Source organism: Sinocyclocheilus anshuiensis, unplaced genomic scaffold, assembly GCF_001515605.1.
Source record: "Sinocyclocheilus anshuiensis isolate Anshui unplaced genomic scaffold, SAMN03320099.WGS_v1.1 scaffold993, whole genome shotgun sequence".
NCBI classification, from domain to species: Eukaryota; Metazoa; Chordata; class Actinopteri; order Cypriniformes; family Cyprinidae; genus Sinocyclocheilus; species Sinocyclocheilus anshuiensis.
In genome coordinates this window covers 203,721-226,123 of record NW_015557125.1, presented here as the reverse complement: position 1 = coordinate 226,123, position 22,403 = coordinate 203,721, and the positions used below count along the sequence as shown (strand labels likewise).

The window sequence follows — 22,403 nt, the reverse complement described above, 5'->3', positions numbered from 1 at the left end:
TCTTTTATAATTCATCTTCATACTGTTAAAGTTTATTGTGCCTATAATAGGGTTCTATGATATACATGATGGGGAGAATGTGGACGGAAAGATGGAATCCAGTCATAAAAATGGAATTAAATTTGTAAAATTGAGTATCATGGAATTTTGGATGAATAAATCAAAAAGATGGGCTGTACACTTGATCAAATTGCAATATAAAGTGCAAAAGGACTGCTATTGAAATATGAGCGGCACAGTAAACTTTTCATTTGGTTGTATTTTAAAAGATTATTAGCATTTGCATAACCATTTTTAATAATAAATATGTATTAATTCATAAATAATAGGTAATGTAACGATATCAAAATCTCACAATATGATAATATCTCGATATGAAGACGATATTTATCGCAATATAAAAAAAGACAAATGAAGACTTGGAAAACAATGAAAATTTTGTGCATTTTAAAGTTCAATTATTCTATCTTATGCACTTTGAGAGTTCAAAATTAAGAGCTCGAACCCATGTTTCTTAGAAAACTTAAGTCAGAAAAAAGTCAGTGAATTGACTTGTACCTGAACTTTAAAGGGGACTCAACCCTCTTTTTATTTGTGATATACTGTCTCTGTCTAAATTACATTCAAATACAAATTAGAAAATAATAATAATAACAATCTTGTTGTTATTCCTATTACAGTAATAGCCATATATTGTAAAACAATTGCACTGTAAAATAAATGAAAATAAAATGTCATAGATATATTGTTTTTGCTTTACACTAGAGTAGGGAAATTACAATACTTCTTTCCTAATTTCTACACTTGAAAGAGATCTTTTGAATTTGGACTGCAGTAACGTTACCCATTTAAACCGCTAGCTGTCAGCAATTCATGCTGTACTTTTATTTTAGACAGCTTTTATTTTATTTTTATTTTAGGACAAATGTAATGAAATATATGAGAAGGATCCCAGCATAAGAAACAAGTGGATAGTTTATTTTGAATGGCATCCCGGATCGTGTCAGAGGATTGATCAGAGCATTTTGCTTTGTAAAGGAGGCACAGCGTCATTCAGAGTTCACAAAGAAACATTTGTTGAAAGATGAAGCGGTACTAGATCTGACTGCAGCTGCATCACATTGTAAGTAAAAAAATTCATAATGCTTTGTCTGCAAATGACAGCTTTATTGTCATTTATGTTGTCAGAACACTCAAAACATGCAATAGCGAGGGGGCGTTGATGCTAAAAACTTTATTAACATTATAAGTAAACCTCAAAGAACATATTAAAATAATAAAAAAAAAAATCCATGTCATGACCCCTTTAAAGACCTTTTATGTTAGAATAAGAAGTTTAAATATATTTTAAAAATCTACACTTTTTGCCCGGACCTATCATTTCATGCTGTCATCATGTGACCACTATAATATCAAGTTTTGCTATCGCTATACCACCATATTAATAATATTGTTGCATCCCTAATAAATCCAGAAATATTAAAATATTTCTGTGTTGAAAAAAAAAAAAATCATATAGGACCCTATTATTGTAAAAAAAAAAAATGATTAAATGGTTAGCGTTTTGTTTATTAAAATTTAATTAAACCCCTTAAACCAGAAAAATTTAAAAAGAAAAACAGAATTTGTGAAAAAAATTGTTCCTACAATAATAATTGTTTTTTTTTAGTTACTTCATTAAATAAAATTTTATTAATTAGCCCATTTATCAAAAAGCATGTCTGATCTAATAAATTGAACAGTTTAATTAATAAGTCTTTTAAAATGAATCAATCAAACGAATTCCTTTACAACAAAACAATGCATTTTTTTACTATTTATATCATTATTTTTGTATTTTTAGTTATAATAAGTGATGCATTTGGCATAATTTCTTTAAGTTAAATACAACTTTTATTTTTGCCAATTTTAATGAAGAGCTTAGAGTTTCTTTGTGTATCTGATGTTAGTTAGTTAACAAATGAAATGGTGAAATGTTGGGGAAGTGACTCTGGAGATGAAGTTCATGTGTTCATGTGCTCGTATATCGAGTTGAATGACTAAACTCTATTGGTGTGACCTGTATATTCTGTGTGTAGTATGCATTAGGATGCTGCGTCTCTTTCTCTAGAGCTGATTCACGTGTGAGTTTCTCTCTGTCAGGAAGTTTGTCTCGATGATAAGCCGCTTTACTGTTAATCAGCATTTCCTCTCAGGATGATACTGTGCTGCTTTGGTGAATTTTATCGCAGATGTGGTCGCGTTACTGACATCAAATGGCATCTTTACTCAGCTCTTTTACATTCAACAAGTTCATATTGACCAAGTCTATCAAGCTCTGAAAGGACAAAATGAACTTTAAAAGCAGCTTAAAATATTACAGTAGTCCAGATAACTCCTATGATGCACCAGGTTGCTGTTATTAAGTCTCGGATATTTTGTTCTAAATGAAGTAAGTGTGAATGAAATGTGACAGAATGAAAAGACTTTGCCATCTTTATCTACTCAGGCAATGTATGGCTGAATATGTGTTGCCATAGCGATTGTTGTGATGTCATTGTATTTATAATGAGATGGAGGCCTTCAGACACACAATCAATGATTCGACAGCCATAAACTCAAGGACCTTCAGAGTCGAGAGATGAAGGCTTTCCTCCTCTTCCTCCTCAGCCAGACATCACCTTAAATACTAGATGTTTACGATTTTCAGATGCTGAAGTGAGTCTGACAACTTGCTGTGTTTGCTAATCGACACAAAACGGGACGAGTTGAACGCTGAAAATTACTTCTACAATAAAAAAAAAACTACACAATTTTTTTTTTACTTTTATTACTTATTTTATTTCAGCTAGTTGACAAAGCAAGATCTCTCATTTTCATTTAGTTTGAACTGATAAACTAAAATAACTAAAACTGAAATAAAACTTGATAGAAATTAAAACAACTAAAACCAATAGAAATGACAAAGCACAAAATCACTAAAACTTTGTGAAATGAATCTAAACTAAATCTAACTATAAATAAAAACTATAATAGTATCTCAAATATACTAAAATAACACTGATTACATTAATTATAAAAACTGGTTAGGAATTGAGAGGATTCTTGTGACAACGACATCTTTATCATCGTCATCTTCATCATCTTCATCGCCCGGTCTGTATTTTACAGTCAGCCAAACCGATCTGCGCCGCTGTCCGATGTGAGCAACTGCTGTTTCCCAAAGTAGAAGCTCATGCATTTTTTAATTTTAGAAAGATTACATCTCAGAAAGTCCATTTGATTTATGAGCTGCAATATTTCATGCACATACATTTTTCAGGCAACTGTGCCCTAATTTCGGTTTCGGATCAGAGAGGTTTCTCTGTCTGCTCTGATGCCATGTACAGTAGATACAAAATATGAAGATGTCTTGATATTTTCCAGCCTTTGGCTGTATTTATTATACAGTATCATACTGTTTAAAAGGGCTGTTTTTGTCCAATCAGAGGAGCTGTCTTTTCAATCAAACAGCAACTGTATTACAAATATTTAAAGCATATAGTAAAAATCTAGTTAGTTTTCCACATTTTTTATTATATATAAATATATATATATAATTCATTTAATCATATTTAATCATATTAAATAATTTTCATTTATATGCACCAACATTAAAACACAATATTAATCTTCTAAACTACACTATGGGTCAAAAGCTTGGAATAATTACACTTTTTTTTTTAAATATTTTTGAACAAAGTTTCTTCTGCTCAGAAATACTGCAAAAATAATCATATTGAGAAATATTACTACAATTTAAAATAAGTTCTATTTGAATTATCTGGTAGAAATCGTTCTAATATGCTGATTTTGTGCCTTATTTTTATTAATTATTATTGGTGCTCAATACTTTTTATTATCAATTTTGAAAAATATTTTGGAAACTGATAATTTTTTCCCAGGATTTTTTGATGAATAGAATGTTCAAAAGAACAACATTTGTTTGAAATAAAAATATTTTTGCAACATTACAAATGTATTTTACTGTCACTTTTGATGAAGTAGTATTAATTGTTTTGAATATTGTTTAAACTACCATTCAAAAGTTTAGAGTATCACGTTTTTCACAAAAAAAAAAATCAGCTTTTATCACAGAAATAAATTACATTTTACAATATATTCAAATAGAAAACAAATAAAACATATTTCACAATTATGCTGTTTTTACTGTATTTTTGGTCAAATCAGTGCAGCCTTGGTGAGCAGAAGAGACTTTTTTAAAATATATAAAAAATTTCCTGTTTGTGTGTAAATTGCATCAGTGCATAATGCGTCTTATCATGAACAAGATAATTAATGCATGAATCAAACTCTCTTAGACAGTTGTAAATGTTTCGTGAACCTGACACGGTTCACGAAACATTTACGCTGTATGTGTGCAGAGACAAATCATACAGAACAGTGAAGTCGCTCAGCAACATGAAGAGTATCGCACAAGGATTTTGAACTTTTGAACTTGATTTTTCTCAGTTTGTGGTATTGCAAACAGTGAAACCAGCAGCTAAACAGCAGATTAAACGTATTGGCTCACAGCTAACTGTCTAAATGTCACCTGTGGCTCTTTCACTGAAGACTGGAGTAATGATGCTAAAAATTCAGCTTTTATCACAGAAATAAATTACATTTTAACATATATTCACATAGAAAACAGCTGTTTGAAATTGTAATATTATTTCACAATTTTACTGTATTTTTGATCAAATAAAGCAGCCTTGGAGGGCAGAAGAGACTTTAAACATTAAAAAAATCTGAATTATTCCAATCTTTCCAAACAAAGTTGATTTCTTTTTCAGAAAGCGTTTGCTGTCTGACTGATTGTTTTGTGTGTAATTGTGAATTGTAGACTGAGCACATGATCGGTAAACAGCTGCATCAGTCTTTATGCTTTAAGAGGATTGACACGCTCCGTGTATTGAGTTAACGGCTGTAAACAGGCTGCTGCGCTTCTTTCTCACAATAGAGTGTTTAAATCCACACGGATCTCATGTAAAGTAACATTCCTCAGATACCTGAATCCGCTCTGTAATACGGACTGCGTGACTCTCCGGAGTTTCTCATGGATCTGAACGCATGCATGAGCACGTTTGGTTTTTAGGAGTCATTCACCTCGAAAAATATCATGAACTTCCCCTCATGTCCTCTAAACCCGCATGGCTTTCATTTGTGGGACTGAATGTCCGAGCCTCCGCTAATGAAATAAAATAATGAAAGTCTCAAGCTCTGAAGAAGACAAAACGCACCAAAGCAACTTAATTTTGAGTCTGTTCCTCATGAAAAGCATAATATGACTTCAGAAGACTTGGAATATAATGCACGAGTCATATGGACAAATGTTATGGTGCTTTTTGTCTTTTTTGGAGCAGAAAGCAGAGGGATGTTTTGCTGGACTTCTTTATTTCCATCCAGTCCACTCATTTTAGTTAAGTAGGGCCAATTTTTTTCCTCCCGAAATTCCATTTTTTTCTGTATTTTGTTTTAATGATGTAATTACATTTTAATAATCTAAAGGGACGTCTAATCATTTAAATTCATACAACTTTAAAAATATAATAATTTATTGAACATTTAACAATAATAATGGCTTATTTTTCAGAAATTCTGTGCTGTCTCTGTTTTGTGATTTAATACACATTTATTATCAAAAATAGTAATCAAATGAATGCGTAAAAACTTAGATTTTATTAGAGAAATTTAATACACATTTATTAGAGAAATTTGAACAATTCAATATGAAATTTGTTTTATTTTCTCCCAAAATCAGTCCCCCGCCTCAAATTCTGTTTTAATGTTTCTGGATTCAGTTGTAATGGTTTAATAATTAAAAAGTCTTATCAATTGAACTTATAATATTTTAACAATGCAACAATTTATTACAATTTTATCAATAATAGTGCCCTATACAATGTTTAATTTTTCCCCCAAATTCTGTGTTTTCAGTTTTAATGGTTTACTTAAATTTTAATAATCAAACGTCTAACAAATTGAATTGATAATTTAATTATTGATTAAAATTTAAACTATAATAGTGCCCCTATGAGTATTTATTTATTTATTTACTTCAGAAATTCTGTGTTGTCTATTTATTTTTTTCTGGATTCTCTGTTGTTTTATTTAACACAACAGATATGTTATATTTACTAAATATCTTCCTTTTTCTCACTGTTATTAATCATCAAATATTCCTTTACGTGGGTTAAACTCATGAAGAGATGCCTGGAAAAAATGTATTATCAAAAACATTGGTAATCAAACGAATGCATAAAACTTTAACAGTTTAATCTTTTAAAATGTTATTAAATTAAATTTGAACAATTCCTTTCATTTTGCCAAACAAAGTGCTTCAAAACAGATTTACTGTTTAAATTAAAACATGGATGAAACATTCTGTGAAATTCCTTTTAAAAACAATTTTATATAAGCTATATTATTATTACTTTGAGGAGTACATTCTAATCCTGTCATCATTTACTCACTATCATCTCGTTCCAAACCTGTATGACTGAAACACAAATTATGTTTTTTCTATGCATACAATAAAAGTCAATGGATCCCAGCGTTCTTCAAGCATGTTTAAGACAAGTTTGTGCAATATTTGCCTATTTTTTCTGCATAGATATTTTACACATGTGTGCTGCACTTGGAACAAAGCTTTCGTTGACCAGATGTAGGGTTGCAAAAAGGTGGAAAATTTACAGTAAATTTCGGAAACATTCCTGGATGATTGGAAACTTTCCAGGATTTTTGGAAAGTTTCCGGAAATTAACCGGGAAATTTCCACCCTTTGCAACCCTATGGTTCATAAAGAGAAAGTTATTTGAGTCATGTTGTTGTTACTTTTTGAAGTTAACTTGTTACACACACACAAAAAAATCAAAATCTGGTCAAACACTCTGAAAAAAATTAAGATTTAATATATCGACCAGCCCTAATTATCACCAAATCTTGGATTATCAACTTGTTTTCATTCGATTAGCACAGGTTTTGTTTCTTTTTGGGACTGATCGATCATAGGCCTCATTGATCTAAAAATTAAACCTCATTTTTAAATGAAAAAAGCATTATTTGCGTATCATTTTGGCTCAAAAACTGAGGTGCATCAGTTCAGATCAGTGAGGCTTACGATCAATCAGCTCCAAAAATAAATTGAATAAGCTGAAAAAAATAAATAAATAAATTGATCGAATCTGAGATTTGATAATATTATAGCATAATCAGAAACGTATAAGCAATTTTGTGTAGGCCGGGAACACCACAAGTATAAAAAGGTGGGGGGAAAATCCCCAGAGAAGGACATACATAATCTTTTATTTTATTTGTTTGTTTATTTGTTTGTGTACTTGTTGTACCCTGTGTGAGCAAAGTCAGTAAGTTTAAGTCCAGTGCAATAACATTAACATTAACCAGCACTTTCTGGAAAAAGGCAGTCCTCTATGGGTCAAAATGACTGGAGGGTTTTTAAATGCAATGCCAATCGCTTTGGTTATTAATGTTAAATGCATGGATGCAGACGTGTGTCTGGTTGCATTGGAGGAACACAGATTTGCTGTGCTGGTTTAATCGTGTCGATTTTCAGATGCTGAAGTGAGTCTGACAACTTGCTGTGTTTGCTAATCGACACAAAACGGGACGAGTTGAACGCTGAAAATTACTTCTACAATAAAAAAAAAACTACACAATTTTTTTTTTACTTTTATTACTTATTTTATTTCAGCTAGTTGACAAAGCAAGATCTCTCATTTTCATTTAGTTTGAACTGATAAACTAAAATAACTAAAACTGAAATAAAACTTGATAGAAATTAAAACAACTAAAACCAATAGAAATGACAAAGCACAAAATCACTAAAACTTTGTGAAATGAATCTAAACTAAATCTAACTATAAATAAAAACTATAATAGTATCTCAAATATACTAAAATAACACTGATTACATTAATTATAAAAACTGGTTAGGAATTGAGAGGATTCTTGTGACAACGACATCTTTATCATCGTCATCTTCATCATCTTCATCGCCCGGTCTGTATTTTACAGTCAGCCAAACCGATCTGCGCCGCTGTCCGATGTGAGCAACTGCTGTTTCCCAAAGTAGAAGCTCATGCATTTTTTAATTTTAGAAAGATTACATCTCAGAAAGTCCATTTGATTTATGAGCTGCAATATTTCATGCACATACATTTTTCAGGCAACTGTGCCCTAATTTCGGTTTCGGATCAGAGAGGTTTCTCTGTCTGCTCTGATGCCATGTACAGTAGATACAAAATATGAAGATGTCTTGATATTTTCCAGCCTTTGGCTGTATTTATTATACAGTATCATACTGTTTAAAAGGGCTGTTTTTGTCCAATCAGAGGAGCTGTCTTTTCAATCAAACAGCAACTGTATTACAAATATTTAAAGCATATAGTAAAAATCTAGTTAGTTTTCCACATTTTTTATTATATATAAATATATATATATAATTCATTTAATCATATTTAATCATATTAAATAATTTTCATTTATATGCACCAACATTAAAACACAATATTAATCTTCTAAACTACACTATGGGTCAAAAGCTTGGAATAATTACACTTTTTTTTTTATATATTTTTGAACAAAGTTTCTTCTGCTCAGAAATACTGCAAAAATAATCATATTGAGAAATATTACTACAATTTAAAATAAGTTCTATTTGAATTATCTGGTAGAAATCGTTCTAATATGCTGATTTTGTGCCTTATTTTTATTAATTATTATTGGTGCTCAATACTTTTTATTATCAATTTTGAAAAATATTTTGGAAACTGATAATTTTTTCCCAGGATTTTTTGATGAATAGAATGTTCAAAAGAACAACATTTGTTTGAAATAAAAATATTTTTGCAACATTACAAATGTATTTTACTGTCACTTTTGATGAAGTAGTATTAATTGTTTTGAATATTGTTTAAACTACCATTCAAAAGTTTAGAGTATCACGTTTTTCACAAAAAAAAAAATCAGCTTTTATCACAGAAATAAATTACATTTGAACATATATTCACATAGAAAACAGCTGTTTGAAATTGTAATATTATTTCACAATTTTACTGTATTTTTGATCAAATAAAGCAGCCTTGGAGGGCAGAAGAGACTTTAAACATTAAAAAAATCTGAATTATTCCAATCTTTCCAAACAAAGTTGATTTCTTTTTCAGAAAGCGTTTGCTGTCTGACTGATTGTTTTGTGTGTAATTGTGAATTGTAGACTGAGCACATGATCGGTAAACAGCTGCATCAGTCTTTATGCTTTAAGAGGATTGACACGCTCCGTGTATTGAGTTAACGGCTGTAAACAGGCTGCTGCGCTTCTTTCTCACAATAGAGTGTTTAAATCCACACGGATCTCATGTAAAGTAACATTCCTCAGATACCTGAATCCGCTCTGTAATACGGACTGCGTGACTCTCCGGAGTTTCTCATGGATCTGAACGCATGCATGAGCACGTTTGGTTTTTAGGAGTCATTCACCTCGAAAAATATCATGAACTTCCCCTCATGTCCTCTAAACCCGCATGGCTTTCATTTGTGGGACTGAATGTCCGAGCCTCCGCTAATGAAATAAAATAATGAAAGTCTCAAGCTCTGAAGAAGACAAAACGCACCAAAGCAACTTAATTTTGAGTCTGTTCCTCATGAAAAGCATAATATGACTTCAGAAGACTTGGAATATAATGCACGAGTCATATGGACAAATGTTATGGTGCTTTTTGTCTTTTTTGGAGCAGAAAGCAGAGGGATGTTTTGCTGGACTTCTTTATTTCCATCCAGTCCACTCATTTTAGTTAAGTAGGGCCAATTTTTTTCCTCCCGAAATTCCATTTTTTTCTGTATTTTGTTTTAATGATGTAATTACATTTTAATAATCTAAAGGGACGTCTAATCATTTAAATTCATACAACTTTAAAAATATAATAATTTATTGAACATTTAACAATAATAATGGCTTATTTTTCAGAAATTCTGTGCTGTCTCTGTTTTGTGATTTAATACACATTTATTATCAAAAATAGTAATCAAATGAATGCGTAAAAACTTAGATTTTATTAGAGAAATTTAATACACATTTATTAGAGAAATTTGAACAATTCAATATGAAATTTGTTTTATTTTCTCCCAAAATCAGTCCCCCGCCTCAAATTCTGTTTTAATGTTTCTGGATTCAGTTGTAATGGTTTAATAATTAAAAAGTCTTATCAATTGAACTTATAATATTTTAACAATGCAACAATTTATTACAATTTTATCAATAATAGTGCCCTATACAATGTTTAATTTTTCCCCCAAATTCTGTGTTTTCAGTTTTAATGGTTTACTTAAATTTTAATAATCAAACGTCTAACAAATTGAATTGATAATTTAATTATTGATTAAAATTTAAACTATAATAGTGCCCCTATGAGTATTTATTTATTTATTTACTTCAGAAATTCTGTGTTGTCTATTTATTTTTTTCTGGATTCTCTGTTGTTTTATTTAACACAACAGATATGTTATATTTACTAAATATCTTCCTTTTTCTCACTGTTATTAATCATCAAATATTCCTTTACGTGGGTTAAACTCATGAAGAGATGCCTGGAAAAAATGTATTATCAAAAACATTGGTAATCAAACGAATGCATAAAACTTTAACAGTTTAATCTTTTAAAATGTTATTAAATTAAATTTGAACAATTCCTTTCATTTTGCCAAACAAAGTGCTTCAAAACAGATTTACTGTTTAAATTAAAACATGGATGAAACATTCTGTGAAATTCCTTTTAAAAACAATTTTATATAAGCTATATTATTATTACTTTGAGGAGTACATTCTAATCCTGTCATCATTTACTCACTATCATCTCGTTCCAAACCTGTATGACTGAAACACAAATTATGTTTTTTCTATGCATACAATAAAAGTCAATGGATCCCAGCGTTCTTCAAGCATGTTTAAGACAAGTTTGTGCAATATTTGCCTATTTTTTCTGCATAGATATTTTACACATGTGTGCTGCACTTGGAACAAAGCTTTCGTTGACCAGATGTAGGGTTGCAAAAAGGTGGAAAATTTACAGTAAATTTCGGAAACATTCCTGGATGATTGGAAACTTTCCAGGATTTTTGGAAAGTTTCCGGAAATTAACCGGGAAGTTTCCACCCTTTGCAACCCTATGGTTCATAAAGAGAAAGTTATTTGAGTCATGTTGTTGTTACTTTTTGAAGTTAACTTGTTACACACACACAAAAAAATCAAAATCTGGTCAAACACTCTGAAAAAAATTAAGATTTAATATATCGACCAGCCCTAATTATCACCAAATCTTGGATTATCAACTTGTTTTCATTCGATTAGCACAGGTTTTGTTTCTTTTTGGGACTGATCGATCATAGGCCTCATTGATCTAAAAATTAAACCTCATTTTTAAATGAAAAAAGCATTATTTGCGTATCATTTTGGCTCAAAAACTGAGGTGCATCAGTTCAGATCAGTGAGGCTTACGATCAATCAGCTCCAAAAATAAATTGAATAAGCTGAAAAAAGTAAATAAATAAATTGATCGAATCTGAGATTTGATAATATTATAGCATAATCAGAAACGTATAAGCAATTTTGTGTAGGCCGGGAACACCACAAGTATAAAAAGGTGGGGGGAAAATCCCCAGAGAAGGACATACATAATCTTTTATTTTATTTGTTTGTTTATTTGTTTGTGTACTTGTTGTACCCTGTGTGAGCAAAGTCAGTAAGTTTAAGTCCAGTGCAATAACATTAACATTAACCAGCACTTTCTGGAAAAAGGCAGTCCTCTAAAATGACTAATGACTGGAGGGTTTTTAAATGCAATGCCAATCGCTTTGGTTATTAATGTTAAATGCATGACGTGTGTCGTGTGTCTGGTTGCATTGGAGGAGTGTGTGTGTGTGTGTGTGTGAGAGAGAGATAGATCCGGCCCCAGGCCTTCAGTAGTAACAGTGCAGGCGTTCTCCTCCAGAGGTGATCTGGACTGGGATCAGGTCTGTGGTGGTTTACTGTGAGACCGATCAGCATCAGGAACACGAGGAGAAACAGCAGGGTAAGATCTGGATTCAGAGCATTCGTGGTTTAGAGCTCAGCACTCATGCTTCTGATGGACAGACGCTGTAGAACTGGTGTGTTTTGGGACGCTTAGAAAGTATTTTCTCTGTAAATAATGCAGTTTACCACTTACCGGGATGTAGTTTTGTTTCTTCCATTTTAAATGTCCAGCGTTGTTTAGTTTACACCGTAAAAAATTATTTTTCAGAGTATGTTTTACAAGAAAATGCAATTTCATTCTTTCTACTTATGTGGTGGTTTACTGTGAGACCGATCAGCATCAGGAACACGAGGAGAAACAGCAGGGTAAGATCTGGATTCAGAGCATTCGTGGTTTAGAGCTCAGCACTCATGCTTCTGATGGACAGACGCTGTAGAACTGGTGTGTTTTGGGACGCTTAGAAAGTATTTTCTCTGTAAATAATGCAGTTTACCACTTACCGGGATGTAGTTTTGTTTCTTCCATTTTAAATGTCCAGCGTTGTTTAGTTTACACCGTAAAAAAATATTTTTCAGAGTATGTTTTACAAGAAAATGCAATTTCATTCTTTCTACTTAAAAAAAAAATTCACGTTTAAATCAATGCCATTCCTTTGTAATAATTTGTGAAATTTGCTAGCAATTTCTAACTTAAAATTATTTTACAGTAAAAGTGTAGAAAATGGATCTGCGTTAGAATATTTGTGCATTTAAACTTCACAGATGTTTTGGCAGGTTTAACTATTTGTTTTCTGAAACAGAACATATTTCACATATTTTGCACTTTATTTTTTTTCCCCAAAAACAATTTTTTAACCCTTATAATTAAAAAAGCATTTTCTTTCTCAGTTTAGCAGAACATTATCTCTTCTTTTTCCTCACACAACAACAGAAAGTGAAGGTGAACGCTGTCGAGCTAAAAAATGCCACATATATAACAGTCACATGATGCTGCTTTGTGTGACTAATAGACCCAAAGTTTAATTCAAAATTTAATTTTGGTGTAAAAATGTATAATCTTCTCCATTGCGCCTCTAAAATCTCATTTGAGTCCAGATTTTTAGATATGATGCATGAAAATGTTGGAGATCGATGATGCTAAATATTGTTGGTTGTTTTAGGGCATGTGAGATTTGAGAGCTTTATATTCATATTCAATGATTTCATGAGACTTGGAATATATAATTTATAAAGTAGTAATATATAATGTGTAGTGCTTTTATGGGACTGGTTGTCTCACTGTATGCTCTCATTAGCTGTTTTTCAGTGTAAGTTTGAGACGGTTTCCATTGGTTAACCTCTTTTAATATAACCTCTAGATGCTTATTTTAGCAGCAGCACAAATGTCTGAACGTCTCAAAGATGAAACGAGTTGAAGTGCACGTGAAAATAATCCGATTTTGTTGAAGATTTTGAGGCTTACAGAATCACAGATTAGACTTTTGTGCAAAAGTTATTCTCTAAATTAGTTTTTACAGTGTTGGAATGTTGCATGAAACATTTTCTGTCTCTCTTTATCGTCCTCTGTAAGACTTTTTCTCACACAGTGTTTCTTTTGTGTTTCTCCTCCAAACGTCTTGAGCATGTGATCGCCGCTGCTGTCGTCCAGATCAGTTCTGGGTTTCAGTATTTGTGTGTGTCAGTGATTTTAAAGAAACGGTTCATTCAAAAAATTCATTCTGTCATCATTTGCTTGCTCTCATGTCGTTCCAAACCTGTGCACTCTTAAAAATAAAGGTTCTTTATTGGCATCGATGGTTCCATGAAGAACCTTTCCATTCCACAAAAAGTTCTTTATAGTGGAAAAACATTCTTGAGATTATTAAAATGTTTTCACACCAAGAAAAAAAAAATGGTTTAAGAACTAATCACAGGTTAGTTGCTGGAACCTTTAATTTTAAGATTGCAAGAATAAAAGTAGGCCATGAACTTTAATTTAACTTTTTAAATGTGTTTTTACACTAAGATGCATGACTTTAATAATAATTATTATTATTGTTGTTATGTATGACTTTAGAAGATTTTAGGGAATATTTTTGCACAAGTACTACACTGAGAAAAAAAATGTTGTAGGATTTACTTTGAAGCAATTTTTTTATTCACAATTAATTATAAAGAAATGAAGTGGAAAGACTGAAAAATAATTTACTTGTAAAACATACTCCAATAATCTTTGTTTTATTTACAATTTTTTTACGGTGTACTGTCATGATCATTTTTCTTTTTTTTTTTTTGGCAGTCATCCTCATTCACTTTCATTGAATGAAAAGAGGAACCTGAAAAAATATATGCTATATTAATAATTTGTTCATAATTTTACATTTTTAATGTTTGTTAAACTTATAGTACATAAATCAGGGTTATAATGGCTAACCAAAACTAAAACCACAAAAAAAGTATTTTTTCAGCTAGTTACCAAGACAACATTTCTCATTTTGATTGAGTTTAACTTGTACTAAAATAACTAAAACTGAAAAACGAATAAAAAACTATATAGACATATAAAAAAACAAACAAATGAAATGACAAACAAATAAAATGTCTACAACTTTAACTGAACTTAAAATGAAAACAGAAAATGTAAAAATAAAAAACTAATTCAAAATATGAATAAAAGCTATATTAGTACCCAGTACACCGGTTAAAGATCTGTTAGTAGGGTTGGTTTCATCACTATTTCTTGTCTGCTCCTCCTCGACAGGGTTTCTTGCTAACTGAATCTCATTCACTTGTGAATGCTGTAATTATTGGTAGTGGGAAATCCAGGTCATGTTTTCCCACAGGCCTTTGCTCTCAGTCTCGTATTCTGCTGGCTGTTAGTTTGATTTAAAGTGTTTGTATGTCAGAAGATCTTCTCCTCTGCTCAGCGAGAGCCCATTCTGCTGCTTTTTACCGTAACATTCAACACATTTAATGTGCGTAATGTGATTTATTTCAGAGTGAAACAGAAGGAAATCATGTAGGATGGGAAATGATAAAGCCTCTATTATGACATCATCACAGTGAACCAATCAGAGCGCAGTATGTGCCGTCCCGTCTCTGTCCATTAAGACCGATATTCTTTTTCTGAATTAGTGGTTTAAAAACAGCGTTTGCTTCGCTATCAACCACCTAGCAACTGTATAACAACATTCAGAACATGCTAGAAAGATGGAAGAGGCTTTTGCATGGATAAAAAGCACATTTAGTGATCTAGTTTAATGAATCGGCCTGTCTGCTGCGTCTAATTGTGTAAATGTCACCGTTTGTCTGATCAAATGTCATGCATTAGACCTGCTTTACCCAGAATTGTCTGGAATGTTCCTGCACGTCTGTCTGACCAGCAGATTGGCTTAATTAACTACATGTAATTAGTTCATGAGCGAGACATTGTATCCCGAACAATACTAATGAAAGACGGCCGAAACGATCTGGTTACATTTGACTGGAAAGTGCAGGTTCTGCTAAATCTGTTTAGTATCTGTTGAGATGTCAGAGGTCTCTGTTCTGTTTATTGAGTTTGTTTTAAGGTCATCTGCTTTGGTCCTTCATTCAGCTGAAGCTTATTTTCCTATTAACCAGCATCTCTGACATAAACCATTGATCTGCTTTGAATGCTAAAATGCTTTCTCATACCTCTGTTTTGTGTTCAGAGCCATTGAGAAACAGTGAGATGCAGCACTAGCAACAGTTTCACTTTCATAGATAAATAATTTTAAAAACAGCTCAAGAGTATTTGATAAACCTAGGAACGCCCAAGCAACCGTATATCACCCAGTGTTGCTATTGTTAATTGAAATAAAATAAAATATAAAAACATGAACTTATTTTTTTCAGTTAGTTGTCAAAACAACATTTTCCATTTAAGTTTAAATACTAAAATTATTAACAATATGACTATAACTTTACTATATAGACATATTAAATACATACATATATTAAAAAGACAAGAACAAAATCACAAAAATTTTACTAAAATTAAAATGAAAATTAATATTAATAAATACTATAATAATATATTCAGTTAGTTGCCAAGGCAGCATATGTAAATTGTTTAGTTTAAGTTGAAGAACTAAAATTACTAAAACTGAAATTAAAATAAAACTTAAAATAGACATTTACAAAAAAAAAAACCTAATAAAAATATCAAAAGCACACAACAAAATTACTAAAGCTTTAACTATTTTCCCAAAGCAACATTTCTAATTTTTGTTTAGTTTAGGTTGAAGTACTAAAATTACTCAAAGTAAAACTAAAAAATAATAATATTTAATAATAAACTTAATTGACATTACTTAATAAACTTAATGAAAAACTAATAAAAGGTACAAAATGCAAAACGAAACTATAATCTTTAACAAAAAACAAAATGAAAATGGAAAATATTAATAAATGCTATAAAAGTATATAGGGTTGCAAAAAGGTGGAACATTTCCAGTAAATTTCGGAAACATTCCAGAAATTTTGGAAACTTTCCAGGATTTTTTGGAATCTTCTTGGAATGTTTCCGGAAATTTACCAGAAATTTTCCACCCCTTTGCAACCCTAATAATATATTCAGTTAGTTGCCATGGCAGCATTTCTAAATGAAAAACACAGAACAAAGTTTGGTTTTTCAATTTTTGTTTAGTTGAAGTTGAAGTAATACAATTACGGAATACAGTAGGTTTGTGTGAGGTGCAGAGCAGTATTTAAGTTGTTAATCGCTAAAAAAATATTGTCCATATTATTGTCCTGATCCACTCCGTGAAGGCGCGCATTTCTCATTTAAACACACCTCACCTCAACAGTAATACAATTACTAAAACTAAAACTAAAAAAGTAATAAAAATTAAATAGACTAATAAAAATGACAAAAGCACAGAACAAAATTACTAAAACTTTAACTAGATTTAACTTAACTTCTTGAAAATGGAAAATACTACTATTAATAAATGCTATAATAGTATATTTCTGATCCTAAAATAACACTGATATGAGCATGCTAAAAGTCATTCAGAACACCTAAGCAACCGCATAGCACACCATGGCGACCAGCCACTGCAGCCCGGCATCATGGTTTTGTCTTTTGCTCATCTTCAGTGAATATAGAAATCTAGTGTGTGATTTTCAGGGTTTGTCAGCCGCAGGGCTCATGGGAGGAAGGGGGTCTCTGGCCCGATTTGGTCCCTGTGTAACATCGACCTCTGAGGGCGTTTCACAGCACAGATAACCTTTCCACAGCTTCACTGCCAGCACAGATACAGATGTCGCGCAGAGACCCTACGGAGGGGGGGGGGGTTATATGGCTGCATGTGTGTTTCTATACACTAGGCTTCTGCACAGAGCTGAAGTCTCATTGAATCCACGTCAGTCTGGTTCCACTGAGCATGTGTGTTTAATCTAATGAGCTCAAGCTCATTGTGATGGGAATGAAAGAGTCTGAAGAGCACAGTGTGCCTGAGGTCAGACGTAAATCATATTAGATTGACTCTTTTGTTCAAACTTTAGTCAATATGTGATTGTTCAGTCTTCTTGGGCCAGTGCAGCGTTATTTGATTAAGGTGTAAACCAATTACAAACAACAGAAAAACAGATTTTTGTATGTAAATTGATTGACCATTGTTTTCTGCTTCTGTTTGCTGCTTGTTATAGTTTCAAGTAGGGCTGCAACTGACAAGATGCGCCTTAAATATCGCATGCGATTTATCGTGCAGCCCTAGTTTCAAGTCAGATGTCTCAGCTTCTGGACGAATGATTTCTCTTTTGAAATATCAGTTGAAAAATGCCGAGTTGTCTGCACAGGTCTGTTCTCAGCCAGTTTTGAACAATGTGGAAGAAGTAAACTAAAAAGATGTGCATTGAAGGAGACCGAGAACACAACACTGGTCTCATGTTTAATTTCACATTAATGCTGTTAAGGTTCTATCAAATTCATACTGCATTCCACAGTGCATGCATGAAAATGTATTTTGTAATTGCATGAAAAAAAATGCATTTTGTAATTGCACACAGCAAAATGCATTTCACAATTAAATGCATCATAACGCATTTCGGAATTGTGTGCAGCAAAATGCATTTGTAATTGAATGCATCATAACTCATTTCATAATTGCAAGCAACAAAAAGCAATTCTCAGTTGCATGCATCAAAATGCACACAAATATTATAGACTTTTGTCCCTCTGTCCATTAAAGCATTAAATGGTAAGTTAGCTAGAGGTTAACAATTATAATTTAAAAAATTTCCCTTCTGGTGTCTGTAAATACTGTACATATGATTGCGATGATTATGGGTGTGTTGCGCGATGGGCAGTGTGCAATTTAGTTGTTTTATTGTAGTATATATATATAAACTGTATATTGTGGGTAGGCTAGTGATCGGTTGTTGTATGTATTATATGTAAGTAGTAGGGCTACACGATATATCGAAATTATCGAAATATCGCAATATGCATATCGCAACGGCGTGCGATATCATTATCATTTTAATAATAAGCTACTTAAATCAAAACGTTGCAAAAGGTTAAAAACATGTTACGTTAAAAAGAGTTATTAAGTGCAATAAGTTGCAGAAAACAACTTTGCCGTCTCGTCTTGCTGTCTGACTCACATGTGAAGCGCGCACGCGCACAAGCCGCATCTCGCACAGCGTCTCTTCAGTTCTGCCGCACACCCTGCACAGCATTTCATTTTTAAATATTTTAAAATATCATTTAAATTGATTTTACACACTTTAAGCAATATCGTATCGCATATCGAATATCGCATTTTTAACAAGGTATCGCATATCGCATTTTTCTTCAATATCGCACAGCCCTAGTAAGTATTATGTTACTCGTATTTAAACAGCAGATATCATATTGTATGTGTGCAAGACAAATTTCCCTTGAGAAAATAAAGTTGATCTTAACTTATCAGTAAGCTCAATACATTCCTCAAGTCATACAGTTCGTTTTATTTCTGTAAGTGAATGCACAAATAAAAGAGCTTGTATTTGTAGATATGTAAGATATTCTGTTTAGACATTTTGTTTGTATTTGTAGATATTGTAAGGTCCTGATAGTCATGGTCTTCACCGTGATTGGACACTTGTGCATTAGTTACGCTGATGTTTTGTGGTTTAAATACACTGTGTGCGGTACAATCACCCCTCCAGGCAAATGTACACGACCTTTTACTGAAATCAATATGAAATTCTGTCTTGTGTTCCAAACCCCTGAACAACATACATGTGACATTCTCCAATTTGTCAGTCAACACTGTTTAACATAAACACACAGAACACTTCCACAGCCTCTGGGTTTGGGTTGGTCTTCTGATTCTGACTAGTAGATTGAATTTCAGATGTTTCTCACATCACTTCATATAAAAGTGTCTTCTGAGTGACATTAGTGCTTGAGATATGCTTATGTTTTTGTGATTATTTACACTAATATTCACTAAGTATCCATGCATGCTGTCTCGGGTAAATTATGAATCTCATGAAACCTGTCAAGAACATGTTTGTGTCATGTTTTAGCCCAAAAGAAAAAGAAAGTGCACTGGTCAATTTTGAGATTTTGGTCTTGCTTCCATAACCTGTCTTGCAAAAATACATATTTAGGTGTTTATTTTTTTGCACATGTATTTGCTACTGTAGATTTCAGATTTTAGTTCCAATACTTTAAAACTTTGTTTCTCGACTTCAGCAGCGCTTACACCAAACTTAGCAGTTTTATTCCTATCTATATTCTTAAGGATTTTGCTGAGGGGTTTGTTCATATATCATTCACACTGATTTATATGACATTTTACCCTGTAAAAACATGGTAAAAATGGATATATTTAAAGACTGAGTTTTTTCTCCACTTCGGCAGAACTTACACCAAACTTAGCAGTTTTATTCCTATCTATATTCATACGGTTTTTGCTGAGGGGTTTGTTCATATATCATTCACACTGATTTATATGACATTTTATTTCTAAAATCATGGTGAAATTTTTTTTTTTTTTTCTTTGTTGACAGTATTTTCATATTTTTGCAGTGATAAAATCCCCTCTGTAAAGGGGATTTACTGATGTAATAAAATTGCTTTATAAAATTGCCCAATTAACTTGTGATGTCTGATAAAATCTGATTTCATTTTCTTGATACAGAATATTTCTTCAGATTCTTGTGTTATAATGTGTGCTGAACATGACAGGTTCGCTGAGTTCTTACGTTGTAGAAACATATGCATTGGGATTCAGTGAATCAAGATTGAACACAGACAGGAAGTGGCATGTTTTATTTTTAGGAGACGGTGAGGTGTGAGAGATGTGATGATGATGTGTGTGAGAGACACAGAGCGCCACAGATCTGCTGATCATGAGGAAGCGGCTCTGGGTCATGAGCTGGACGAGCCGCTCACAGATGAATGAAGCTCTATTCATCTCTTTCTGATGAACTCTAGTGAATGTGTGAGCGCTGAGCGTTTGCTGTGGGCTGTGATGTGTTTACTGCAGCATCTCCAGCCCACACGTATAAATGAGATTATTTGAGCGCTGTAGAAATGGCCACGGGGGCCCACTGGACCCTGAGACCTTCTGAGAGAAAGAGAGAGAGACGCAGTTCCGTCACACTGAGATATTGTTCAACCTGTCTCTTTCTGGTTTCTTTGGCCTTGATGTGTGTTATTGGTTGAGCAATATGGGCTTTTTAATAGCGAGCAGAGTTGGCAGAGTTGTATAATTGCAGAATATATGTATGTATGTGAGTGTGTGTGCATATGTATACACACACACACACACGTGCATACACAAAAAACATTTATTATGCAATTTTAATACATTTTACAGTATACACACACACACACATATATATATATATATATATTTGAAAATGAAATAATATTTAGCAATTTTTATTGATAGTATAAAATATCAGTGTATATACACATAATTTTTGCGCAACTTTTTGCTCAAAAGTTATTAAATGTCATTTTAATTTTAATGTAGTTTCAATGATTGTCTCTTATTTACAGTACCTGTTTTTCTGTCTTCTATTATTATTTTTATTTAATTGTGTGTGATTTCCAGTTTTATTTTTAGTATTATTAAGATATAATTATAGTTTTTACTAATTGTTTTAGTAAAAAAACTTTACAGTTTTTTATAATTTGTTTAAATATTTATTTTTTATTTTGTTTTACATTTTTATTTCATGTTTTTGTCATTTTATAATGTTTTTGTAATTTTTAGTAGTTTTTGTTTTTTTATAGGTCTGTATAGTTTTTATTAATTATTGTTTCAGTTTTATTTGCAATTATTTTAGTACATTGTTAAAATAAATTAAAATAAGAAATTTTGCCTTAGCAACTACGTGAAATAACTTTATTTCAAGTAATGAAAATATTTCAGTTTTAGTTAACTGTAACAACCCTTGTGATTTCATTGATTTACTTTGGTTTCATATTTCCATGGAGTTTGTTTGTATGTTTGTTGTATTGAATTATTAAGGTGGATTTAATATGCTCACTGTGTTTGTGTGTTTGTTTGTATTGATTTATTGTGGTTGCTGTAATATCCTCATGCTGTTTGTTGTGCAGGTTCAGCTCCGCCAGCACTATGACCGATGGAGATTACGACTATCTGATCAAACTCCTGGCTCTCGGGGACTCCGGAGTGGGCAAGACCACCTTCCTCTACCGCTACACCGACAACAAGTTCAACCCCAAATTCATCACCACCGTGGGCATTGATTTCAGGGAAAAGAGAGTGGTTAGTGGCTCTTGAGTTACAAGCTTTGATGTTTCCTGTGAGTTCGGCCCTCTATCCTCACGTAATTGGCTCATAAGTCAGTGTGTGGGAGTGTGTGTGTGTGTGTGTGTGTGAGAGAGAGAGAGAGAGTGTGTGAGGGTGATAAAGTTTATTGATGTAAATCATAAAGTGTGAAGAGCCACACACAATGGACTTCACACACTCCAGCAGCATTAAAAGAGCAAATCTCTGAGACGCAGCGAGCAGATCTGAGCTGACGGGAGCCGGAGCCGCGGGAGCGATGAGTTCAGACTGTTTACAGACATGCTGACGTGTCTGAAGAAGCATTACTCTTTTACAGTAAATCTAGAGGTTTTATATATATATATATATATGTATGTGTATATATATATATACAGTGGGTACGGAAATGTGTGTGTGTGTGTGTGTGTGTGTGTGTGTGTGTGTGTGTGCGCGTGTGTGTGTGCGTGTGCGCGTGTGCGTGTGCGTGTGCATGTGCGTGCGTGCAAAGCATGTTTCCACCCACTAAACGAGCCTGCGCTGATCTGGAAAAGATCGATAGTGAGAATGAGGCCTGAACTTCTCAAACACACTCCCAGTATGAATCATCTGGGCTCAGA

General features: G+C 32.5%; 1 protein-coding gene across 1 annotated transcript in view; it reads left to right on the top strand.

The window, feature by feature from the left end:
• Positions 1–22,403, top strand: part of LOC107677856 (ras-related protein Rab-27B-like) — a 43,715-nt gene that overhangs the window by 12,909 nt on the left and 8,403 nt on the right. The window contains exon 2 of the mRNA XM_016472920.1: positions 21,612–21,783. Within this exon, the coding sequence (XP_016328406.1) occupies positions 21,612–21,783 (172 nt within the window). The remainder of the gene's footprint in view (positions 1–21,611; positions 21,784–22,403) is intronic.